The 27,960-nt window shown below is 37.2% G+C and overlaps 1 protein-coding gene across 4 annotated transcripts in view; it reads left to right on the top strand.

Annotated features, from left to right (window-relative positions):
• LOC128859833 (cell adhesion molecule Dscam2) overlaps nucleotides 1-27,960 on the top strand; it is a 196,392-nt gene that overhangs the window by 99,275 nt on the left and 69,157 nt on the right. For all 4 annotated transcript variants that reach the window (XM_054096935.1, XM_054096936.1, XM_054096937.1 and 1 more), the window contains exons 7-14: nucleotides 438-627; nucleotides 9,131-9,296; nucleotides 12,130-12,220; nucleotides 13,173-13,260; nucleotides 17,233-17,381; nucleotides 23,226-23,349; nucleotides 23,933-24,060; nucleotides 27,741-27,877. In XM_054096935.1, the coding sequence (XP_053952910.1) occupies nucleotides 438-627; nucleotides 9,131-9,296; nucleotides 12,130-12,220; nucleotides 13,173-13,260; nucleotides 17,233-17,381; nucleotides 23,226-23,349; nucleotides 23,933-24,060; nucleotides 27,741-27,877 (1,073 nt within the window). The remainder of the gene's footprint in view (nucleotides 1-437; nucleotides 628-9,130; nucleotides 9,297-12,129; nucleotides 12,221-13,172; nucleotides 13,261-17,232; nucleotides 17,382-23,225; nucleotides 23,350-23,932; nucleotides 24,061-27,740; nucleotides 27,878-27,960) is intronic.

Raw genomic sequence — 27,960 nt, 5'->3', positions numbered from 1 at the left:
CAGAATATGTGTTTACTAGTAGTGTTTACTTAGTAGTAATCTTATAATATTGCGATAGAATTTTCTGACACATCTAGTTATCCAAACTGTAAAATACTAAATAAAAAAAATGTAAAATCTACACATCAATATATCCTATACACTTAATTTCTACACGGGTGTTCTAAGCTCCAAATTCTACACATTAAAAAATTCCGCCTTCTAACTTGCAAATTGTATACATTTTAAAAAATTCGGGTTCTAAAATTCCAGTGACTAAACAAAAACTAAAATTAATAAATTTATATGGTTTGATAGGTTTACATATTTCACTTGCGTGACGATTTTTATGTCGTATCGTTTTTGCATACTTTCAATGAAAATGAAAAAAATGTCCTTAATATTTGTGAGATACACGTTGTTTGACTCTATACATTATAAATCAATCGTCTTTGCAGGTGCCCAGCTACATGTCAGAGTTTGTTATGGTAACAGCTTGGGTGCAAGACACTGGCATGCATCTGTATCCCAATACGGACATAGGAGGAAAGTATACAGTACTATCTAATGGGGAACTCTATATTAACAATGCGGGGTCCAATGATGCGTTTAAGAGTTATACTTGTCGAACCGTAAATCGATTAACAGGTGAGTACCTATGCACACCTAAACTTATTTGGACCAGCTAGTACAGTAAGTTCAATCTAGTGGACTCTGGCGATGATATTCCTCTTTATTAGTATTTCTTTTTCTATTGACTAATTTGTAATTTGTAAGCGGCCGCCGTAGCCGAATGGGTTGGTGCGTGACTACCATTCGCAATTCACAGAGAGAACGTCGGTTCGAATCTCGGTGAAACACCAAACAAAAAAATTAAGAAAAAGATTTTTCTAATAGCGGTCCGCCCCTCGGCAGGCAATGGTAAACCTCCGAGTGTATTTCTGTCATGAAAAAGCTCCTCATAAAAATATCTGCCGTTCGGAGTCGGCTTAAAACTGTAGGTCCCTCCATTTGTGGAACAACATCAAGACGCACACCACAAATAGGAGGAGGAGCTCGGCCATATATGTATGTAATTTATAATTTGACGAAGGTAGAAATATTATTATTTCAATGTATATTTATTTATTATTTTCTACCTTTCACCTGAAGAAGTTTGAGAAGAGATTTTTTTTCATTCTTCTGTAACGCTTTTAAAAATAATTTCATGAGAATCGCGCACTACTTAATATACATCTGTGTTTTCCCTCAATCTTCAGACGATACGAGTGGATTTCGAGTTTCTCTCAGATATGTAGTTGTGAATTACCAATAATAATGCCTGCTGTGCAAAAAATTTAAGATAATTGTATCCAGCTCCCAAGATATGAAGACAGTGTCCAAGATACCCCATCAAAATATGAAGTTTCTTTACTTGTTTATTTTAGTGCAGAATATTTTATCTAATTTGTGAGAGTGCCCAAATAATGAAACGTTTAAACGTGAAACTTACAGATTTTACTGTAATTATTAGTAAAGTTCTTTTGTTGCTTATTTATTGCTTTTGTTGTCATATGTATGTACTTCAACGCTCAATAATAGAGTTACACTTGTCAGATAAGTATGTACTTCTAGAAAAACCTATATATGCTCTTGAAATTTGTAAATGTCACGTTAGATTTTGGCTCCATTTGTAAAAGTTTTTATTATAACATACGTTTTATATTACAAACAAGCTTTCCCCTGGCCCACTTCTTCGCCCCACAAAATAAACTTAAATATTTTTTTTTTTTTGAGAAGTTCCGAGAAGAAGTTCCGATTTATCTATTTTTTTAGTTGTTGTTTTAAATTGTCACTTTGTGTCCTGCCATCTAGGACTTGTACTGGATAGGAAGCTTGATTGGGGGCTCACAGTTGCAGACAGAGCACACAAAGCTATGACCGCGTTGTACTCCTGCGGAAGGCTAATTGGGAAGAAATGGGGATTGGAATCCAGAATGATACATTAACTCTATACGCAGTGATGGTGCGATGCCAACCACACCATCGATAGCATTATATGCGATATTAAACTTCGCATGATCTGATCAGATTCGGAATGATGAATAAGACTGAAGACTCTTAGTAAGTGGGCAAACACGGATTACGGCTACGGTAAAATCCTGGCTGGCACTTTGGGGCTTCCCGGAGTGGTAGACTACGCACTCCCGCCTACACTTGCCATTACAGCGTTCACGACCCCCCTACGCTCAAGGGAAGGGAGAGAACGGGACGATGTAAAACAGGGCGAGTTCATCCATGGCACAAAGCTTGAGGGCAGGGTGGGTGCAGCTGTATACTCCGAACATCTTGGGATCGCCTACAGTTTTCGGTTCCCCGACTACTGTAGTGTCTTTCAGGCTGAACTGATGGCAATAATGAAAGCCGTCCCGTCCCTTATACAGTGTGATGCGATATCCAGAAATGATATCTACGTTTTCGATGATAGCCAAGCGGCGATGAAGTTCCTCACAAAACAGTCGACACCCTCCAAGGTAGCCATGAAATGCCACGAGATGGCTGAGTCTGTTCATCTAAAGGTAACATGGGTTCCTGGTCATCGCGACATTGAGGGTAACTGTAGAGCTGATGAACTAGCGAGACTCGGCACCATATTGACCGATGAGTACATAGACAATGACATAGGAATACCCTTACAAACATGCAAGCTACTTATCCTTAAAGAAATGGTAAGAGTAGTGAACAAAGAATGGAGTAATGAAATCACCTTATCCTTAAAGAAATGGTAAGAGTAGTGAACAAAGAATGGAGTAATGAAATCACCTACAAAAGCGCCCGACAACTGTACAAAACTTTCAATGCTAAACGCACAGAATCCGATTTCAGTCAACACGGGGCACTGCCTGATACGTAGACACGCTCAAAGGATGGGTGTGCAAATACATGACTTCTGTAAAAGTTGTCTAGATGAAATGGAGGAAAGGACAATCTCGCCATTGTCCTGCTCTATCCAGACGTAGGCTTACTATTCTTGGTAGACAATTTTTTAATGAGTTGGAAGATCTCAGTTCTGCAGAAATCAGAGATATTCTAAAATTAAAATTAATATATTTAAATTAAAAAATTGTGAAAAGTACACATTGGTTTTAGAAGAGATAAGGAGAAGCTCCCCGTATAACAATGGGCTATGAGCCTGAGCGTGTCCCTGCCAACTGCTTCCTATTACAAGTGAAATTTAGCTGAGTTATAAGTGAACACCATATTAGTCAAATATACTATACGAGTTGAAATTAATAACAAAAAAGGAAATTAGCAATTAAGGGGACAGATACCTGTAAACGGCCATATTTTTCCTGATTTTCCATAAAATTATTTAAAATGAAGAAGTCAATAAATTTTTTTCAAAATTGGTATACAGTTTATTTATACATTAAAATTATATAAGCAATTTTTGTATTTTTATTTTAATCATTTAAAATGGCGGATGTACACTCAATTCTTCCAGGAAGGTCGCAGCGGGGCTTCTCCATCGGCGGGCATTGTAGCATCGACGTCAGTGACTTGAATACAAGAAATCAAAAATTGTTTTGTTTATTAATGTCATCATTTCTATATGAATTAAACAAAAATGGAAAAAAATGCGCGGAATAAAATGCTGAAAAAAATGAATTTTATGGCGAATTTTCCTACTATAATTTTTTCGAAACTGCTGAAATTCTAAAATAACTTCCTCAATGCACAATATCCAAGATTACTGAAATAATGAACGCCACATTCAAACTGCACCACATCCCTATATATTTGAAAGCTGCTGAAATATTTACCATATGTTTAATAAACTAGGGAAGCCAACGCATGATGTCACATCTTATCGGCCTATCTCGCTCCTACCAATCATTTCAAAACTGATGGAAAAGCTTTTAGCCAAACGTCTCAACATAATTATTAAGCAAAGAAATAAAATACCAGTACATCAATTTGGTTTTCTCACAAAACACTCTACCATTGACCAAGTCTACAGAATTACTTGCATCATTGAAAACGCCTTTGAGGAAAAAAGGTGTGTTCTGCTGTCTTTCTGGGCGTGTCTAAAGCCCTTGACAAAGTTTGCCACGGTGGGTTCCTCAACAAAATAAATGCGGTTCTACCAACACAATATTTTAATAATCTAAAATCGTACCTATCGGATCGTTTCTTCCGAATAAAATACGAAGACACATATTACGAACTTCAGGAAATTAAAGCTGGCGTCCCACAGGGCAGTGTGCTGGGGTCCATTCTCTATATTCTTTTCACATGTGATTTGCCTAATGGCACAAATTGCTCCACAGCAACTTTTGCTGACGATACAGTCATCTTATCGGTAGGAGAAACTCAGATTGACTCAATCAAAAACCTTCAAATTTACTTAAAGAAAATCTCAGATTGGACCATTAAATGGCGCATAAAACTAAATGAAACAATATCGGTTCATTTCGACTTCACACAGAAGAAAATCCAATATCTGCCACTATACATAAACGGCGTGCAAATCCCGTATCACAACAACGCCAAATACTTAGATATGACACTAGATACCATGCTTAGATAGAATGCTCACGTTAAAAAGAAAAAAGAAGAGTTAGAAATCAGTTTAGAAATATGTACTGGCTTATGGGCAACCAATCAGCATTATCCTTATACAATAAAATTCTTTTATTGTATATAAGCTCGTGCTTAAACCAATTTGGACCTATAGAATCCAGCTATGGGGCTGCTCAAGCTCAACCAATATAAACTCTATACAAAGATTCCAAAATAAGGTAACACAGATATCGAACGCGACCTTGGCATCGAATCAGTTGCCACTTCGATCAACATAAATGCTAAGTCTCATATGAATAGCGAAGCGTCAGCCCTAATTGATCCCGGTAAATGGAAAGAAAGGCTGAAGCGAAAAAAACCGTACCAACTAACGCAGTAGCCCACTTCTCTGTAAGCCTTGGGCAGAGCATTATTAAATTTAGTTGTATTGCTTAAAATTAAATCCAAATTGTTCGTTAGTTTATAATTTATTAACTAGTTACAATGTAAATAATAAAAAAAAAAAAAAAAAAAAAAAATTGTAAATTCACATAGAGAGTAATATCATAAAAAAGATGTGTGCAAAATTTCAGGGAGATCGGTCAATAACTTTTCGAGTTATCGTGTACGCCAATTCCAAAAATATAGTTTTGAGAAAAACGCGTCTAAAGTTTGAATACATAACTATAACTCTCCCAGCGCTTGAACGCAAAGAATAGAGTCGTCACGATTGACGATTTCTAATATAAGAAACACTTAAAGAAAAAAAGATTAGTTTTGACTTGAATAATATTTTTTAACTTGCAGACTTCAAAAAAATAATGAAATGTAAGTAAATCAATTACAGATGAAAAAAGTCATTGGCGTTTAGATTTATTTAAAAGCAAAATGAAATTTGGCTTTTAACTAAAGCAGAAATAGGGAAATCTGAATTGCCATATTCCGCAAGAACGTCAAAAGTTGGCGGTAAGTTGTGCAGGAATTTTGATATCTTTCTTTCTTACAAAGAAATACTGAGTAAAAAATGTGAATGCAGACCGCAGGAAATTCAAGTAATTGAAAATTTCGCAAAAGTTCCTTTGAACTTGTTGCTTGAACATACAGCAGAGAGACTTAACATAGCATAAAATATGTAAAGGGTTTTCCAATAAAAGGTGTTACAGTTGAAAGGATTGCGCTATCGAGAGATGATTAACGATTTTTTATGGCCGGAATTGGATGGTATTGATCTGGACAACGTTCATTTTTAACAAGACGACGCTACGTGCCACACAAGCAACGAGACCATTGATATTTTACGGGAAAAGTTTCCGGACCGTGTTACCTCTCGAAGAGGTGATCATAATTGGCCATCGAGATTTTGTGATATAACACCTTGTGACTTTTTTCTTTGAGGTCACGTGAAAGAGAAGGTCTACGCCAACAGCCCAGGGTCGATTCAAGACCTCAAAGATGGAATTCGTGAGGCTATCGAGGACATAGGGCAGACACTTTACAATTCGATTATGGAAAACTTCATGAAAAGGAAATTGTCCTGAAAGCGTGGTCGTGGTGGTCATTTGCCTGATGTTATTTTCCCCTATTAACGCCACACGGAAGGTATAATGAAATAAACATTTTATTAAAACATACCATTTTTCTTTGAATATCAAAATAACACCTCTTATTAAAAAATCCTATATATATGGTATATAATGTAGTAAAACAAAGAGATGTTATTGCCACAGGAATGAAATCTAAGAAAGAAAATTTGTTAAAGGTGGATTTAATTGGGGGAATATTCGAATAATTCCACACGCTTGGGAAAAAGGAATGTAAAAAGAGCATAAAGCTGAAAAGGCTGTGTAATTTAGCGAAAGGTTAGTGTTGCCAGACACCTCGAAACAGAACGAAAATCGTATGCAGGTAGAGTTTTACAGATACGTTGACGGGTATTTGTAAATTTGTAGAATTTATGCTTATAACTCCCTTTCGCATAGTCGGCATTTGTCCGCGCTTAAAAAAATAGCCGTCACAAATTAAAACGTCACAGCTATGTGTGTAGTATGGAGGTACGATTACCCATCCCAATCATCAACACTGAACTGAAGTACATCATTATTGTTCGTATTTTTATTTTCAATTTTTATTATTCTCGTTTAAAATTGAAAAGTGATGATATTGATAAATGCATCTGCATTTAATTTTCATTGAAATATTTCCAAAACAAGAAGTCATACACGTATTTTATGAATTGAAATGAAATGAATTTAGAAGAAAATATATTCTATTTATTATAATGTCTTTGAAGACAGGTAATTGCAGTTATAAAGGTTGTTCTAAAACCACTCCCCAACATCTTCAACAATTTTAATATAATAAATCATTATACTTTGCTTAGATTGCTCGTGCGACATTACACTAAGCCCAACTGTTTAATTACAAATTACAAATTTGATAGCAGTACAGGTCGAGCAGAAATATTCACTATAATAACTCTATTATGTATGAATGACAAAAAGGGCACTATTTTTTGGTACAATTGGACACCTTAAAACTTGAGTATGTTAAAAAATCAAAAGAAATAGTAACTAGAGAAAAGACTGAAAACCCGAAAGTTGAGGACTTATTAAAAAATATTAAAATAAATTATTGGTTGTATTTGGCGGTGAATGTTGACCGAAACAAAATCAACTCAATCTCGTCCCATATGTGGCGCTCCACCGAAGGACATTTTAAATACAACAGATTTAAAATCAGAGAAATTTAAATCGAATCAAGAAATTTAAACTATGAAATTTCTCCTTTACATTGTTGTAGAACGTACGAGTATTATATAAGTTATAAAATAGAATGTAAAAAATGGCAAATACATAACGAAACAGATAAACACTACTTCGCGGAAAAAAACTCAACATTTGCTTTGAACACGTCTCGGTTTACATGTTTATATGTAGTAATCCAAAAAGTGGCGGATTTGGCAATACAAATGACGGCAATACTTCGCGGCGCGCCTGCAGAGTCAAGAAACAAAATTTATAAACACCATACTCGAAAAAACAGCCGAATGAACAATCTAACAGGCATGTTTAATAGAGCCTTTGACAGATGAGATCCTTTGACTTCTAGTTTTAGTCTCGACAAGCGCATAAAAAACAAAAACGAATGCAATCCCTAAGGAAATTAATGCTTTGATAAGTACAAACAAGTGACCTTAATGAAAACGAAGATAACGACGAAAAAATTTCGGCCCTGACTCTGATTACGAAGAGCTATTAAATAATTTGGAATTAGAATATTAGTCAATTAATTGATTTGACATATTTATGAAAGCGATTTTAGGTATAGCTATGTATTTACAAGTACATACATATATGTATATGTAACTACATTGCTCTTAGTTTGCTTTTGTTAAATAAAACGTAAATTATTGTCCACACGAACACGCGAAAAATGAGTAATTCACATTTAAATTTTTAAATTTTTTTATTTTGTAACTTAAACAAGAATATATGCTTGATTTCAACGCGATATAATGGAAAATTATACAGCTTTTATACGCCCCTTTATCTATTCCCAACTTGATATAACATTTTGTGAGCATCCATACCATAATATGTATAAATCGATTATTTTTTTTAAGGACGTTAACAATTTTATAGGCTATTTAAGATATACAACAATAACTTGTAAGCATATACCTATGTATTCGATTGACGGGCTTGGCAGATGCTTAAACACTTCTAATTTCTCACTATCATCAAAACATACATATGAAAAAAATTGCCGCGTACACTTCTGTTAGTTGTTTGGCCGAGCTCGTCCTCCTATTTGTGTTGGTGTTCGTCTTGATGTTGTTCCACAAATGGAGGGGCCTACAGTTTTATGCCGTCTTCGAACGGCAGATGGTTTTTTTATGAGGTGCTTTTTGATGAAATACACTCGGAGGCTTGCCGTTACCTGCCGAGGGGCGACAGCTAAGAGAGAAATCCGTCTCTGTCATTAAGTGTTTCGTGCATATTTGCAATACCAAACTACCTTAGACAAAGAGTAATAAGTGTACCAAGTTTCATTGAGATATATTAATTTTTACTCGGGTTGACGTGCGCACGGACAGACGGACTGAATTGATCCCTCTCATCACTCTGAGCATATTGGTATAATAAAAAAATAAGTAAAATAAATAAATAGCGCGTTGGTGTTTGGCCGAACTCTTCTTCCTATTTGTGGCACGCGTCTTGATGTTGATATTGGCGCGTACATCTTTTTTTGGGTGTTTGGCCGATCCTCCTATTTGTTGATGTTGTGCCACAAATGGAGGGACCTACAGTTTCAAGCCGTTCTGAACGGTAGATATTCTTTATGAGGAGCTTTGCCAGCGGAGGTTTGCCATTGCCTGCCGAGGAGCGGCTGCTATTAGAAAACACTTTTTCTTCATTTTGGTCTTTCACCTACGCTATTCGGCTCGGCTGTATATATATATATATATATATCTCGAAGCCTTTATGCTATTCCATACAGAACTCTTGTGCATAACTGCACTCAGGTATAAAAACGAACGAGAAATGTGTTATATACACCTCTACAAGTTTACTTCTACATAGTCACAAGTTCTTCAAATTTATTTCAGGTGAAATACAAATATCTACATATCCTGGACGCATCATTGTCACAGAGCCAAAAGGCATGGTGCAACCACGTATAAACGTCGAAAAGCATTCGCTTAGGCATGTCGTGCTTAATGGACAGACGACATTACCGTGTATCGCTCAGGGGCACCCGGTGCCGACATACCGGTAAGTACAAATGTGCTATATGTACGAGTATGTTAGGTATGAATACCAGGTGTTTTTAATCTAGCATTGTGTTATATGATATTTATGTGCAGTATACTTTATATCCTTGTGTTAAATGACAATTTTTAAGTTTTCATATTTTGTCTTTTAATAGCAATAGTTTGTGAACGATGACGTTTTTGTCAGCTGTTACGATTCCGAATGGTTAATTGGTATACACGGATTCCACCTTTATTAATATAATCCCGATGGCTTTAGTGTGGATATTATTTTTTGGTTGATCTGATTTTAATGCGGTAGAGGGGGGAGAAAGTGAAAAATAAAACTCCACCCTTAGGATGGTTATAGATTTTAAGTTATTACACGTATAGATGTATATATAGTCGAATATGTTTGATTGATGCATTTATAGTTTATGGATTTGTATTTGATAGGAATATTTAGATTTATATTAAAAAGTAGTTTAATTTTTAATACTTAATACATACATTTAATTCATATTATTAAAAAAATAGCGCCGCAGTTAAAAATTTTAAATAAAATATCGCGCGAATTTGTATTCCAAATTTTCACTATATTATTAATATTTGATACCTATTTGATTCTTTATTTTTTTGTATATGTATGTAGATATATATTTAATATTTACATAAAAAAGATAAATTAAAAAATTTATTTCGAGTAAAACTTCTTTCTGCGTAGGCGTCCTGCGGCCGCGCTTCAAAAAAATAACGCTCATTAGTCGGCTAAGTTGTCCGCAATATTTTTACGTGAATCTGACTTTTAGCTGTTTTTCAAAAATCATATTAATAGTGTATTTAAATATATGTAAAGCATATAAACTCAATAAATATATTTTCGAGGCTGTGACCCCCATCCCCTCATTATTTTAACAGAAAGGCGAAATTGATTCGCATTTAATTCGGATGGCACGTTAGGAGTTTTGCAATTTATAAATGCAATTTAAGTAGATAATTTATGGGATATATAAATAAAAAATGTTTGAAACGAGTGTGTATTACTCAGTTGTAATAGGGATTAAAACAAATGTGAAGAGCGCTCTTATTATGATAAATCAATAATTGGTGAAGATAAAAAACACATAACGCCAAAACTATTAATAACTGAATAGTGTTGGTGCTAGCTTTGGAAAAATAAACATTAAACCAACATTTCCTGTGACTTTCAACGGAAAATTTGAAAATATTTCTCACAAAAACAAGTCAACGGTCAATCGTGAAGATACCTAGCCATAAAAACATCCGTTGTCATCTCTTAAAAATTCCTACTCACCCATGGAATGTAAAAACAGATATCTTCTTTCTGGCAGTTGAAATAGGTATTGCTTTGGGATTTCTACCTTTTAAATTTATAAAATAATTGCCGAATTTCATTGAAGCCTTTACTTTGTCTTTTTATTTGACCAGCCCTTTGACAAATCGTACTTACATATAATTAATCTGATTTTCTAAATTGAAGCTATAATATTTAATTGCCTCGTTTCAAAAAAGAAATTATAATTTGTTAGAGTATATGGCACATTTGCCGCACAATATTTAAAATGCATTCCATTAGTGCATTTTTTTGCCTCCAACTTGCCAAAAGAACACTCGAAATCGGTTATATTATATACGTATTTTACATTTGCCTGTGGTTGCTATATAGTATGATTTTTTGTTTGGTTTTGTGTGCGTTTCCAGCAGTTACACGTTTCGTTTTATTCAAGACGATGGCAGCAGTACAAAAACCAAATTTGCAATTTTTTTGCACGTATTTAGTTTTCGCAATTTGTTGGTTTGTGAGTAAATCAAAATGCTTGTTCCGTGCAAAACAAAAGCAAAAAAGCAGACCGTTTTAATAGAGAAACATTCAAATCGCAAGAAAAAAAATCGTCATATTTGTTTTTCGTACTATAAACATTGTCATATCAAAGTAGAAGTGCCATACCAAAAGGCCATAACCTTAAGCGTAGTGTTAACCAAAAAACAGCTCCTCTAAAAAATGTTTGCCATTCGGAGTCGGCTTAAAACTCTATGTACCTCCATTTGGTGAGACGCCCGCTAGAAATAGGCGTAGAAGCTCGGCCAAACACCCAAAAAGGGTGTAAGCTCCAATTATTTATATATAAATATATATGTATATTAGGACGGGTCGATTTAAAAATCGCTCATTGCTCTGTGAAAATCGTATTCTAGGGATCAAAATAAGAAACTTTGCCGAAGGTACTATACCTCTAAAACGAATTCTGATGTCCCCCAATTTGGGTCGAACTTTTTAGTTTCTTTTCTATAACTCACTTAAATTAATTTTTTCATTTACATATGTTCTGACTAAATAAATTTCTTAAGAGAAAAAATAGATATTATTATAAATAAATAATAAACATTATTATAAATAAATAAAAATAAAGAAAAAACATAGCCATTTCGCTGATTTTTTCATGTAAAGGCCAAAAATGGTGATATTTTGAAATGATTGAATGGGGAATCCCCCAGGGGAGTTCCAGGGGGTGTGCCACTGGCATGGGTGGATCGGCCGTACAAAGTTAGTGGGGGTCGGTCATACATTTGGACTCGATTGGGGCACTCTAAATGGGTCAAAGTCAAAATTTGCCCCTACCCAAAAGTTCGACATAATTGGGGGGCATCAGAATTCGTTTTAGAGGTATGGTTCCTTCGGCAAAGTTTCTTATTTTGATCCCTAGAATACGATTTCCACAGAGCAATGAGCGATTTTTAAATCGACCCGCCCTAATTTACATATATGTACATACATATGTATAGCATTCTTACATAAGCACTTCTGATAATCAAAATTTTCAATCTAATTTTAGCTGGTTCAAGGAAGAAAACGAACAGCTATTACCGCTGCAACTAAGCGAGCGCATTACAATCGTCTCGGCGGGATTACTCAAAATAGCAAAGGTAAACTAAAGGAACATATAGGTATATATGTAAACTGTAAATGTAAAATGTTTCTACATGCATACATATTGTGAGCACGCTAACTTTGACTGTAATTAAAAAATGGAAATGAGATTTGAAAATAGGTTTTCAAGACAACTATCTACATACATACTAGCCTCGGTGTTAGATATTATTAATAACATGTACATATATAATTATGAAAGCGTATTCAAAGGCCGCCGTAGCCGAATGGATTGATGCGTGATTGACATTCGGAGTACGTAGCCTCGAATATCCGCGCACCCGCGCTTTTTGTGGAGGGTAGAAAACGCCACACATTCGCCTGGTTAGAGTACGAGTATAACAGTATGAGAAAAGGAAACGAAAATTTGGAAGCTCTGGCTTAGGGAGGAATGAGTGCTCATTACTAACTATAGGAAGCCTGTCAGTAAAGATCTATGGGCTGTGCTTGCTGGAAGAGATACCAACGTTTCAGCCTTGAGGAAGTATATGAAAGGGTGTTTCTTATGGACGCCAGTTAGCACAATAAAGAGTTAAGTACTGACGCGCTTAATTGACTTCACCTTAAGCGATTACCACTCCAATTAGACAATTAAGGAGAGAAATGTGTATAAGAGTACATGCTGAACATTGATCCCTTTTCCGTTAATAACATGGTGACACAAAAGGAAACAAAAAAATATGCAACTACTCTCATTCAAACAGAGGAAAAATTGGTTGCAAAATAACAAAGTTATAGCTTTTTAAAGTTATATGCGCTATGACAAAAACAAAAAAAAAAGAGATCATTTAAATCTCCAAGTTGTTCATACTATTTTGAATGTAGATGTGAAGTTTGATCATTTTAGAAAACTAAATTATTATAATAATGTTTGGGATTATTTTTCAATCAACACATTTAAAATTCAGTACATTAGTAAATGTTCTTCTTTCTTCTAACTCACTGTAGGCTCGCCTCGAGGACAGTGGCAAATATCTTTGTTGGGTAAACAACACCGCCGGTGAGGAAACCATACAGGTGTCATTAACAGTAACTGGTAAGTCACTTAGTATAGGTCTATATATATATTTGATTACAATTATTTCCAAGGCAAGGTGAACCAGATCAAAATAAGCTATGAACGCGTTGTCAAAATAAAATGCATATTGATTGCTCACATATGATTAAGGCAGGTTTACACAGGGCCTTCAAATTCGAGTTTTTTAGGAGTGTTTTTTATTGGCATTAAAATGTGTTCGATTTCTCTCGGGAACTATGTATGTATATGAGTATATATATAACTACATACATAAGTAAAAATACTTGTACACGCTGGGTGTTTAGAAAATGTCATACATTTATAATTTGTAAATCTTTTACAACGCATGTCAATAAAAACATAATCAATTCCCATTATTATTAAATATCTATGTATTTTATTTGAATCTAAAATATAATCGACTTGAATGACTTATTTATTGGCTTATTTTGTAATCAAGTGAATATGATCTTGACGTTAATTTATTTCAAGTCATAATATTTGACAGCTTTTTTGGTACCTTAGGCTAAACGTTGATATACAATAACACGAATCCTACTAATATAGACTAGGAATTTATAAAGCTTAGTCATAGTTGGTGTTTCTGATTGTATCTGAAGGATGGTTCCGTGTGTAGGGAAAGTACCTGATTGTTAATCATTTGGGAGTGGATAGGACGATTCTTTTGCATACGGTCGAAGTAGCACACAACTACCGAGCTTTGCGCAAGTATCCTCTGGATAATTCCCGAGCATCTGTTTGAGAGCGGGCTGCGGTTGTGCGCTGGGTTTGGGACCCGCCACGTAAAAATCCTTTCCCAATGAAAACACAAAGCCTGGGCTGAGAACTGCTTATTCTGATGACGATCTCTACAAGCGAACTAAGGACTATGATTTGAGGGTATGCGCTCGGAATATTCGGTCCCTTAATAGGAAAGGTGCCTCTGTCCGGCTGATTGATGTTCTCGTGAGAGTAAAGGCTGCCATCACTGCCATTCAAGAAATGCGAGTTTTTTAAAACATCTCGCTCATTTGCGCCCACACCTCCACGGAAGAGAGGGACAGTGCGACTTGGCGTACTTGGCGGCTTCGATGCCAGGGTGGGCAAGGAGGGAATTTTTGGTCCCATGGTGGGAAAACTCAGCTTCTACAACGAAAAATCCGGTACCGGACAGAGGCTGATCGACTTCGCCGGAACCCGAAACATGGTAGTCTGCAGCACCAGATTCCACCATAAAAAGATACAACAAGCTACGTTGCTGTCCCCTGATTAAGAAACGTGAAACCAAATTGATCATGTTGTGATAGATGGAAAATACGCTTTTAGTGTAGATGTATTTTCCTTTTATATGTCCATACGTACGATTCAAGGACCCAACATCGACTCGGATCATTAACTTGTTGCAGCCAAAATACGCAAACGCTTCTGTGCAGCAAAAAACTTACATCTAACTACATACACAAAATAGCCAGAAGACTCTCCACTCGAATTTTACTCCTGCTCTCGGAGGGTACTACCCAACAACCCGGCATGCACGTGCAGTGGAACACCGTTTCTCATTCTCCGAAAAAACAATTGGTGTGACGCGGGATTTCATGCTGCCATGGAAAGAAAGGATCCTGTCTATAGGGCCACGCTGCGATCGGGGGTAACGCGAGCCATGTGGGACTGCTATTGGGAGTTAAAAAAGGTAAAGAGACGTATTATGCTGGCCAATAGGAACAATGCCTGTCAATTTTACCAGAAAGTTCGGCGGCTTAAAGAAGATTTCAAGATCGGCGCGATTTCCTGTAAGATCAAAGACAGTGATCTAGTAATTACTATCCAGAGCGTGCTTAAATTATGAACGGAACATTTCTCGAACGTGTTAAACAATGACAGCTGCGCATTTCACAGAGAATGTGAAGATCCCGATACTCTAACCGTTGACGACGGCACTGTCGTTCTGCTACCCAACCATGACGAGGTGAGCTGACCGATTGCCGGCTGAGCTATTCAAACAAGGCGGCGGGTAGCTGGTAAGCTGCATAGATCAGCTCCTAAGCAAAATATGGTAGAATCAAAGCCTACCAATTGGAATTTAAGTGCTCTGCTCAACCCATTAGAAGGATGATCAGGCAATATGTGCCAATTACCGCGGGATTAGTCTTCTAAATATCGCCTATAAGGTTCTAGCGAGCGTATTATGTGAATGTCTGAAGCCCACCATCAACCAACGGATTGGACCTTATCAGTGTGGCTTTAGATCTGGAAAGCCCACCATAGACCACCAGATATTCACAATACGCCAAGTCTTTGAAAAATACCCATTAAAGGGGAATTAATACACACACATTTTTATAAGAGCGTACAATTGTTTTCGTATGCCGATGATATTGAAATCATTGACCTTAACAATCACGGTGTTAGTTCTACTTTTTCCAAACTGGATAAAGAAGCAAAGCGAATGGGTCTGGTGGTGAACGAGGATAAAAAGAGGTACCTCCTGTCGCCAAACAAACAGTCGGCGCACTCGCGTATCGGCACTCACGTTACTGTTGACAATTATGATTTCGAGGTTGCAAGAGACTTCGTTTATTTAAGAACCAGTATTAACACCGATAACAAGGTCAGCCTTAAAATCCAACGAGTGATACTTTGGAATAAGTAGGCAGTTGATTCAAGATTCTGCGGAAGATTTTTGAACCTTTGCACGGTGGTTACGGCGAATATCACAGGAGTTGGAACGATGAGCTGTATGAACTTTTCGATCCAGATACAGATCCAGCGGCTTCGTTAGCTGGGTCATGTCGTCCGATTGGATACAAACGCTCCGGCTCTAAAAGTATTCGATGCGGTACCAGCTGGTGGTAGGAAGAGGAAGACCTATTTTACGTTGGAAAGACCAGGTGGAGAAGGACTTGGCTTCACTTGGTGCGCCCAACTGTTTTGGTTTAGTAGTTGTTCGTGTAAAATTTTAAAAGGTTTGGTATCACTATTTAGTTTGCAATGATTTTGATGTCATTTCCTAAGTACAATTTGGTCTTAAACTTTTCATATTCGTGGTATAAAGGAAGTAAAACTGGAGATGCAAATTCAGCATCGATGTTTACAAACATCAGTTGTGCCGCGTACGCGGTTGCTAACAATTGGAAAAGCGCATAATTTGTTCCCGAAGGATCCTGTTGAAGTAGGAAAGTGGAGGGAGAACTGTAAAATCTGCAGGACAGTGTATATTACACGCCATAACTCATATATTTGTATTCAACATTTAAAGCTACATACATATATGCTGTGAGAGAGATTAAAAGAAAAAGAAAAACATTTTTCTAATAGCGGTCGCCCCTCGGCAGGCAATGGCAAACCTCCGTGTTTATTTCTGCTATGAAAAAGCTCCTCATAAAAATATCTGCCGTTCGGAGTCGGCTTGAAACTGTAGGTCCCTCCATTTGTGGAACAACATCAAGACGCACACCACAAATAGGAGGAGGAGCTCGGCTAAACACCTAACAGAAGTGTACGCGCCAATTATATATTTTTTTTTGTTTTTTACATATATGCTGTGGGTGGAAAATGCTTTAAAAATTTCATTCCTAGCAGTGCTTATTAATATTGCCTTGAACAATTTGAGACCAGAAATTGCGAAACGGAAAATAATAACTAATCTCATTAATGCTAACATTTTCAATCCAACAAGCACTTGCCGATAGGTGCTTATTTTCTTCCCCTAAGGTCATTATTCGACGTCCAAAAAAGAAAGTGGAAATAAATATGAATTTAAGATATAATTTTTTTTTAACAAAATGATAGCCAATCTTTTTGACGTTTACGAAAGTTCAATCTGTGGAACAATGATGACCTATGTATCATACTATATGTATGTAGATCGATTGACTTTTCTGTCGACAAAAGAAGACAATGTCCAGCTGAAACATATGCACCTTATATACATATGCATATACTAAAACTAGAATAAAAATTATTCTACAATTTTTCTTCTATCAATTACAGCCCCCTTAACGGCCCATTTACAGCCTCAGGTACAAACAGTGGATGTTGATAAGGACGCGCAATTTCAGTGTATTGTGTCCGGACATCCAGTACATGATGTTAATTGGTTACATGATGGAAAACCAATATTGCGCGACAATCGGGTTGAGGTAAGCCATTATTGTCATTATATTTAACGTCTATTAGAGCGGCTGCTGCTTCCGTGAGCAAGCAGGTAGTAGGTGTTTTTCTAAAGTATCGCTGAGTAGTTGAATTTGTGCAAGCTTGTTTAAATTTACAGTGATGTTTCTATTGAAAATATCAGAATGTAAATCATGTAAATGCTTACTAGACGCTGGCGTATACATTTTAGAAAATAAATTTATTCTAAAAATTTTAATATAAAATAGTAATTTTGATGAAAATGATTAAACTCAAACAGTGCCTGCCCCAGATAAGCTCTAAGATAAAGAGGATCCAGTTATGAATACGAGTATGAACCAAGGCGAATATAATACAGAAAGTGGCGCCCTCCGAAAGCCGTTACTTTAATTTTCCAGATTTTCACAACCGACTACGTCGTGCACCATAATAATACCAAACAAATATACAAAATAAACAAAATCAAGAGAAATTCATTTAACCGTGTGTAGGTTTTGGCCGAATCCAAAATGTCGCGTCAGCTGTTTCTGTCCTGCGTTCGTTGGTGCCTGTTGGAAATATCGAGTGAAGACAGGTTCTGCAGCACTTGGTCTTTCCAACAGAGATTGCTCTTCCTCATCCACGCCTTCCATTTGGGATACCGTGTCGTAAATTCGCTTTGCGGGAGTGTCTTCTTTCATACGGGGACCAGCGCAGCCGCTGCATGTTTACACGCTTAATTATGTCCATGTTCCTATATAGCTCATACAACTCGTTGTTCTAGCGTACGCGGTACTCCTCACTAACGGGGAGGATGCCAAAGATCTTACGTACAATTTTTCTCTCAAAGGCTCCCAAAACTTTTTCATCTGCTGTTAACATCGTCCATGTTCTCAGTTGTCTACTGAGCCCAAAGTAATACCTGTTGGCAAGAGTTATTTTCCGTTTGATCTCCAGGCGAACGTGATTTCCATCCATTCCTATCTCCAGATATTGACAGCGACCACGAGCTAATCATAGGTGACGTCAAACTAAAATTGGAATGCATCACAAAAAACAATTTGCAATGCAGGCACATATACCTTAACGTCCAAGCATAGAACAGAGCCAGCGCAAAAAAAGAGCTTGGCAAACTGCCTCGCGAGAAATTGCTTGATGGGATGTGGCGACCCTTACTTTATGACAACTAACAGGATAAACTGGTTACTAAAAAACATTTTACTTGGTTGCCGTGGATATCGGATTCTACTTGACTCATCATCCAGCAATGAAACGAGATGAAGATGAAACTTAGTAACGATGACAGCTTTCGGCCTGCATACAGGTATTTAGCCAAGGAGGTGAAGAAAGCGGCCAGAAATTAGAAGCGGAAGCGTCGCTGGAAAACTTGCTAAATATGTCGAAGTGGCTGCTGTAATAAAATCGTGTGAGTGAGCTATTCCGCATAGTGGACAACTTAACCAGCTAAAAATACAACAAGATCCAAGGATCTGGCCGGTAATCTACTCGCCAATTCTGCCGACTAAGTTCGCAGATGCAGGGAGCACCTCCATCTAACAAGTACTGTTACCAACAAAGGCGATGGCTATTGCAAACTGCAGCAACATGAACAAGAAGATCCCTACAACAGCCCCAAGCATAAGATAAATTAACGATGCCCTTGCCAACTTAAAACAAATAAAGCACCGGGTGAAGATGAAATCTAATCGGGGCTTATGACAGTACACCCAAAAAAAATGCAAAGAGCTGAAATACTATCATACATCCGCATGTGTGGAACAACGAGCAGCTGCCACCTTCGTGGACCAAAATCGTCATCGTCAAGCTTTCGAAGAAAGGCGACCAACGCGACTGTGGTAACTGGGGAGAAATAACGCTACTCACCGCTCCTTTTTACCATCGTCCTGGATGAGATCATGTGCCAACTAACCACGTGCCCCAGAAGCATTACATAGTTTCTCACCGGGCAACTGGAGGACTTGGACTTTGCTGACGATATTTGTTTTGTATACCACAATTTGGCCGAAATGCAAGGGAGGGCAGACAACCCAGTAACGCTGGCACGCAAAGTCTGGCTGGAAGTAGGCGTCGCAAAAAAAAATATATTGAGAATTAATCACACCAACAATAACCATGTTATCATAGATGGCAAAGAAGAGAAGTTCGTTGATAGCTTTAGCTACCTGGGCTGCGCTAAACAGCATCTGACGGATCAGAGGAAGACGTCAACAACGTGAGCAAGACAAAAGCTGCATTCGAACGCTTATGGAAAATTGGGCAAAATTTACAGGAACACCAAGCTCCAATAAATCAAGCCCTGAGAATCCTGCAACTCAACACCTGCCACTGCACAGCTGCTCAGGTCTTACTGGGGTAAACAGTCGCTGAAAAGAAAATAAGCAATAATCTGTGTAGTAAACAATAATGTTCCTCAGAGCGGGATGTCCGCACCTTGTAAGGGGTACTCGTGAATGATGCTGAACGACACATTTTTTGTGAACTGTTATGCACCTCCAAAATGGTAAATCGAAGATTTCTCCTAGATTATGACAGCACTAGAGCTAGACTTTAGGGATAAGCTACCGATTCTTATTGCGGGTAACTTCAACGCGTGGTCCAGAAATTGCGGCATCACGTACATAAACACAAGGGGAAAAATAGTGGAAGAAATATTTTGCTGCAATGGAGCTCGTATTGCTCATCACTCCGGGAGTATACACTTTTGATTGCACCAGAGGGCGCTCTAGTCAGCTCTACGATGTGCAGATATAACATGAACTTGTATTCTATCATACTTAACTCCGTCAATCTTTAAATTAGTTTCTTTCATTATCTTTTGTGTTTTTGTTTAGTTTCATTCTTAAATTTAACGACCGAGTGATGGGCAAATTTCCCTCATTGACTACTCTGTAAATTTAAGGATGGTGGATTTACTAGGTGTGCTCTTTAACTATGGTGAAAAAGAAAATTGTGTTCCCCTCACAGGCTGTCACAGCCGAATTCTGTATGATTATTTCACATGAATGTATTCACACACTCGTCCAATCATTCGCTGTTCAAACTGCAACCAAGTGTCATTGGTTGAGTTTTTTCGTATATCACCAACATAATCCCATTTTTTTTGTAAACACATCCCCGTCAGCCCATTTGCAGAGCCGGATAACGGTCTGTGAAAGAGTAAACCTCTAAAAATCTTCCCACCTTGTTGTAAAGTGCATATACATATAATTTTTTTGGGCTGTGTAGGGGGAACAAACATTAAAAATTTAATGACAAAATCGTTATAAGACGTTAGAAACGGCTACAACCTGAGCGTATGGTGAGTATGAATTCCAGAAATTTATCCACAAAAATTTGTGAGTCGGCAAAGTATTCACCTGGAAGGCGTGGAGTTGTGCCGTAAAGCCTAGCAGCCGCGCGAGCTTTTATGCCGTCTTCGAGGGTCAAGTTGAACGGCCGAGAGTGTGTTAACCCAGTGTGGTGTAGATTGGCACGTAATGCCACCGTTCCACTATACCATTTGAAGTTTGATGATACGACGTCGTTCTTATTCGGTTGCAGCCTATAAGGTTTGCAAATCCTCTAAAGAATTTAGACTCAAATTGCATTCCTCAATATCTGTACTCATTAAACAATATATGTGCTCATCGCATTTGGACATGACAATAATGTTAATGTCCACATGTTTGGACCGCTCACTTGTGATGCCAGTGTTGCTGCGTTGACAGTGTAAGCAATTTCGGGACCATTGTGTGATTGTGTGAGTGTCTGCGTCGCGTGTCTATTTGGGTGCAGCTGGTCGAAAATCGATGCGACTTAGTCCTGCACTTACGTACGGCCGTATAGTCCCGGTTGAGGGATCACAAACTATTTTCTACCTTCTAGTATATAGATGCCTGAAAAAGTGTGTGCCTTTGTGTGCTCGCGGTCATAGGCGCTGTAGTTCTGCTTTGCTTTGTTGAGCTTACTTGTGTGGAATCTTAGCGGTTGTCTCGCGTTGCTGACAAACTGTTCTAATGCGAGTGTGCGAGTGGCACGCGAGTAGAGGGAGTGGCGCGTTCGGTGCAGGGTATGCGAGTTGCATCGCGTTAGACAAGAGTTTTTTGCAGTTTTTGAATGCGTCTATTGTTGACTTATCCCAAACGATTTTCATTTTGTGGTTTTTACGAGCGCCGGTGGTGAGTGCTCTATGAGCTTATGCTGCGCCTGGCATATTAAGCCTATAGAAATTCCACGACCCTAGAAATCTGCCAAGGTTGGAAACAGTCGGGGCTTTAAATAGCATCCTTAATGTTGGTCGTAGGGTCCAGATATATTACTTTGGTTTGTGTGAAATTACATTTTTCTAATTTAATGAAATCCCATGTTGTCTCAATCGGTAGACGCTGAGCCGATTAAAAAATCATCTATGTAGGTACGACAATAAAGAGATTTCAAAAAATTGAGTCCATGAGACGCTGAGGGATTTGAGCCGCGTTGCATAAACTGAAAATCATTACGCTAAATTGGAAAACGTCAAAAGATGTTATAACTCTTTGAACACTTTCACCGTCTCGTACAGCGGATTGTCTACTGTAGTCGGTGCAATTTGACATATGGTGTACGAGTAGATGTTGGGTTCTGTTGTCGCCCTAAGAATGGTGGTATCTCGTGTAATTGTTGTATTGTAGACGTAGCAATGCTAGTTGTGTGTGGCTCCAGAAGTTTGCGGCTTCGCAGATCTACTAGCAATTCATTGCGTTTAACAAAGTATACGCCGAGCTTTGGGTGAGCGACGTTTAGCACAGCAAACTCCAAGTTGAATATACGACCTAGTCCAATACCGATGGTTATGGTTTTGGAACCGTAAGCAGATATTTTGGCTCGTTTGCTGAGCAAAGTAGAATTTTACTGCTTGCACTAGTTTGTTTTATATCCTTATATACTCTCCCGGGAAGAACTGAGACGTTGGCGCCAGTGTCCACAAGGAATGTGATATTATGTTAATTTTGCAGTCTGTCGTTTATAGGTGCGATGTGGAAGGTCCTTCAGCGGTGTCTACTAAAATAACTGAAAGTCTGTCTAGTTATTGTGTTGTTTTCAAACTCGCTCGCTTGACGGCATTTTCGTGCTTGGGTGCCAAAGCGAAGATGATATTAACATAACTTGCTGCCTATTTTGGCTGCACTTCTGCTCTTAATTCCTCAACACTGCTTTGCTGCGAATTTATTTCGATCGGTTTTGCCGCGGTTCGTTGTTGTTGCACTTGTTCACATTATGTACCGCCATGATGCCGCTTTGCGCATCGAAGATTTTATCTGTCTGCAGTCTCAACATAAAATTTCGTCCGCTATTTCTGGAGGAAAAAGCGTTGCAAATATTGCGAGAGTTTGCCTTCGATGTATTTGAGTCCTTCTAGGAGGTGGCGAAATTTCAAATGTACTTGTTAATCTGTTTTTAAACGCGAGGTATTTGTCATCATCAGGTGGCGAAGTTATTATTATGATTAGTCATCCTCTGACATTTTGCCAGAGCTTCTTACGGTCGGGGTCACCAGTTATAATGTGCGAATAAAATACAGTTATATTTCTAATAAATATAATATGTTTTTTTTTTCTATGGCTACAAAAGCTTAAAAATTTTACAAGTTTGTCCCGCCTCGAGTCGATGCTAAAATCAAGAGAGAGACTAGCTCTTCCTTTATCCTAATTTACATATGTGTGTATATTGAAGCTCTGACTTAGCACAAATTCATCAAATTCGTATCTGCTGTTTTTGTAGTTGCCACCCATATATGATAAATAAAGGATTAATTTTACGTTATGATAAATTGTTCAGTACTTTTTTTATTTGAAAACGTCATTCATCGTCAATTATCCGCTTTTTCTTCACAGATACTAGCCGACCCACCCAGATTGATAATTAAGAAAGTGCAAAAAGACGATCCCGGCATGTACCAGTGCTTTGTTTCGAATGAATGGGAGCAAATTCAGTCAACAGCTGAGCTACAACTTGGAGGTATGTGTTAATTTTATGCTCTCTGAAAAGCTAAAAAGAGATAATAAGGAGATATCTTAATAAAACCCAGACGCTCTCAATTGCACGGAAGAGCAGCTCAAGTCGAGTTAAAGGAATAAGGTTAATAAAGTAGTGTTTTAATTATTATCTTGACACTTTGGGATATGATAGCAATATTTTCACTTTTGTTAGAAAAAGTTATAATAAAAATAGTCCAAAACGAATAAAGATTTTTCATTAATTTTTCTATACAAATTATATTGTTTTTGGATAACGCAACATCTCATCCAAGCGAATTAAACTTAACAGACATACGTTTTTTTTTTGAAATTAGCCATAAAACTTTATGGAAAACTCTACGTAGGAGTACAAATTTGAGCAGACTTTTATTAAATGTTGATGATTGTCGAGACTAAGCACGCTAATTGGACCATTGAGGTTATTACTATCAAAGATTATTGAAATCATAAAAAAACAAGAACTGTTGCGAAGTTTTTACGGGGAAGTCTTTTAAAATAACTCCTATGAGCGCGACAAATTTATGGTATTTATTTACTGAAACTTTTCTCTCTTGCTCTCTTAGATGCTTCTCCGGAATTGCTTTATTGGTTTTCGGAGCAAACATTGCAGCCAGGACCGACTGTGTCGTTGAAATGCGTAGCAACCGGAAATCCTCTGCCGCAATTCGCATGGTCACTGGATGGTTTTCCGGTAAGTATGTAGTATACAATCCCGAAAATCATATGAATGTGCAAATACATAACTTCAATAAAAATGTAGAATATAGTACGAGTATAACCCTTGCCAAATGCTTAAGCAGGCATACATTTCGAGCTTAATGTTGAACAGTGAAAAAAACTTCCTCTTTTTATACAGTTTTAATTGAATTTTTTACATTTGCCAAATAATTGGCCCATTTTTTGCTCATGATTTTCGAAAAAAGAAGTCCCTTTTGAATCACTATTTGGCTATTTTCGGACAAAGATGTTTGAATACAATGTCAGTTATATTTTCAGTTAGTAAGTCAACTTTATAATTTGAAATTGGCCAGGTTCATCTTTAGGTGGGATGTTTTGACTGCAATCTTTAAAATATGTACTTCCAGTACCCAGAGTTTTTCTGGTAATTGAGTGGGGAAGAAGAACATTATTTCCCAATTTATAACCCAATCTATTTAAGTTTGGTAAATATGTCGTTCTACAAGTAAACCATCTATCGAAGTTATGCTGCCTTAGGGTGTATTAAGTATGTTAACAGCGCTCATTTGTTAGTATGTCATGAGACTGAAATTACTGAAAAAAGGAAAGACTCAGATTTTTATCAAATATTGAATGTAAATGCCATTTCTGTTATCGTTTACTAGAACAGCGAGCTCCTCTCCTTCGATATTCATCGCTATTTTGGCAATTTAATAGGTATGCATTCTTCAGTCTTCCTTTGAACTCTTACCGGGGCATTTGTGCCCAAGGCTATTTTAATTTTGTTCACATAACGTTTGAATGTAACGGCATAGAAGAATCAAGATAGATATAGACATATATCTGCTAATATGTTTAGAATGATGAAAAGAGCCGACTTTGTTCGTCCGTCCGTGCGCACGACATCTCGAGTAAGAATTTATATGTTTCAATGAAACTTTTTGCACATATTACTCTTTGTCTAAGGCTGTTTGGTATTTGAAAAGAAAAAAGTCATATCTCTGTAAATAAAGCAAAACTAATCTTAAAATAAATCGTTTAGATTGGAATAACGACAAATGCTTTCAAGTAGTTTATTCAAGAAAAGCAAATATCATATATAGGTATACCATATTTCGGGGCCTAAACGGAAAACTGCAGCTTAAATTAAAAATCTTGGGGTATATTTCGACTCTGAACTCACATTCAGTTACCAAAAAGTTGTATATGAATTGTGTTAAAAAAATAAGAAGAATTTTTAAATTTCGCGGGCTACGTACATTCGACTTTCGATTAATATTTTTTTATGTTGCTACACTCGTCTCGAAGATATGTTTTCGAAAATTTTGAGCATGAAGCGTGTTGTTGAATGACGTCAACGATGATCCAGATTTGGTTAAAAGGGTCGTAACTGGTGACGAATCATGGGACGAATCGTCCCAATGTAAGAATCTAGGAAGCCAAGACTAAAAAAGCATACCAAGTTCGATCAAATGTCAAGGTTTCGCTTCTTTGATTACCATGGCGTATTGCATCAGGAGTTCTTATCAAAAGGTCGTACCGTAAACAAGGAGTATTACCTTGAAGTTATGCGTCATTTGCGTGAAGTAATACGAAAAAAATGCCCGGAATTGTGGAAAAAAATTCATGGCTTTTGCATCATGATAATGGACTTGCTCACTCATCTTTACTTGTGAAAGATTATTTGGGCGAAAACAACACCGTTATCATGCCTGAGGCACTGTATTCACCAGTTTGGCCTCCTGCGACTTTTTCCTGTTCCCAAGATTGAAGAGACCCATGACGTCGAAGGATATAAAACTGAATCGCTGAGGGCACAAGTTTATTAAATCTGAGGGGACTTTGAAGGAGACAAAATAGAAATTTATGAAAAAATAAAATTTTGTGAGAAAAACAAAAATTCACCTTAGTTTTTGAAAACTCCTTTTACATACATACATAGATAAAACGAAATGCACACGCAGAAGATCGCGCAAATTAGGCTTTTAATTTGTTCTTGTTAGTTTACATAACATACATACATTTTTAAATAACATTTTTTTAGTATATACAGGGCCCGCTATCTATCGTTACGGATTTGAACTAGGTATTATTGGTAAAACTTAGCTGCCATCTGATTTGACAGAAAATTAGTTGTATTCTTCCGCTGAACGAAAATGGTTGTGTATACGCTCAAAGAACGCTGGGAAATATTAAGACATTACTTTGAAAATCATGGTAATGATGTAGAATGTGTACTTGAAGAAGATGAAGACTTTTACCGAAAAATCATCCTTTCGGATGAAGCTCATTTCCATCTCGGCGGGTATGTTAACAAGCAAAATTGCCGCATGTGGGGCTCAGAAAGCCCGCACGCACTCGAAGAAAAGCCGATGCATTCACAACGAGTCACTATTTGGTGCGGATTTTGGTCGAGAGGCATCATTGGTCCATTTTTCTTGGAAAATGAGCGAGGAGTGGCCGTAACCGTCAATGGAGAGCGTTACCGGGCCATGTAGAACAAATTTTTGTTCCGAGAAATTGAAGAGGAGGATATTGGTGGCATTTGGTTCCAACAAGATGGCGCTACTTGCCACACAGCGAATGCGATGATCAATCTTTTGCGCACTGTCTTCGAAGATCGCACTATCAGCCGAAATTCTGATGTCGTTTGGCCGCCTCGGAGCTGCGATTTGACGCCGTTGGATTATTATCTTTGGGGTGCCGTCAAAGACCAGTGTTACGCCAACAAACCAGCAACAATTGATGCACTGAAGACCAACATACGCGATGTCATAGCTAAAATACAGTCGCATACAATCGAAAATGTGTTGAAAAATTGGACCGATCGTATGGGATGGTGCATGTCTAGCCGAGGCAGCCATATGAATGAAGTTGTGTTCCATCATTAGCCGGAAGGATTGTACTTCAAAATAAAAAAAAACAGTTTGGAAAAATATTGAGTAGTTTCTTTTTTATAACATTTTTAATTCCGTAAAGTTATATGGCGGACCCTTTATATACACATATATTTACATATGTAAATACTATTTATTATTACTATTTACATACATTACAGAAAACTGTTTATATTTGTGCTTGAAAATAATTACATACTTTTGATACTATGCTGCTTAGTGCCGATTTACACACGGAGGCATCTGGAAGAGAGACCCTGCAAATTCTCCTTTCATGTTTCATTCGCGGTCAGACGGGCAAAATTGTTTTCGGCAACATTTTGACGTTTACCAGTAGCATCTTCTGGTTCGGATATAAATATTCTATAACCCACTAACACGTACAGCCGAGAACAGTTTCTTAAATATTTCAATGAAGAATGCAAACTGGTTAAATAATAAATAATTAACTTTTTTTTATATATGTATATATGTACAATACCTATTGTATATAAATTTTTTTACTTTAATAAAATAAAAATAATTGAAAAATACTTCATATCTAAATAATTAGCTTGAGTATCTAGAAATGGCTGAAAAATTAGAATTAAGCCAGCAACTAATACCAACTTAACTAGAATATATAAACCTGCATTTCCCAAGCAGCGTTCTGATGTTTGTCAACGTTAATTTCTTCAGTTTGATTGAAAACCAACACACCAACCAAATGATTCCGTGTATAAATGGGCACTTACTGGCACAGTACTTTGAATTTTAAATATTGCTTCCATTAAAAAGTAAAACGTCCTTTTTTCAGATTCCAGATAACTCTCGGTTTTTGGTCGGCCAATATGTAACCATTCACGATGACGTCATAAGTCATGTGAACATATCAAATGTGAAGGAAGAAGATGGTGGTGAATATGCCTGCACAGCGCAAAATGCCATCGGAAAGTGAGTATTGAATATACGAATATATACTTAACATAAGAATAGCAGATGTTGATTGAAACTGTTAACTGATTCCAACGGTTAAA

This window comes from Anastrepha ludens, chromosome 4, assembly GCF_028408465.1.
Source record: "Anastrepha ludens isolate Willacy chromosome 4, idAnaLude1.1, whole genome shotgun sequence".
NCBI classification, from domain to species: Eukaryota; Metazoa; Arthropoda; class Insecta; order Diptera; family Tephritidae; genus Anastrepha; species Anastrepha ludens.
The sequence above is the reverse complement of the archived record's forward strand: the minus strand, read 5'-3'. Positions and strand labels throughout refer to the sequence as shown.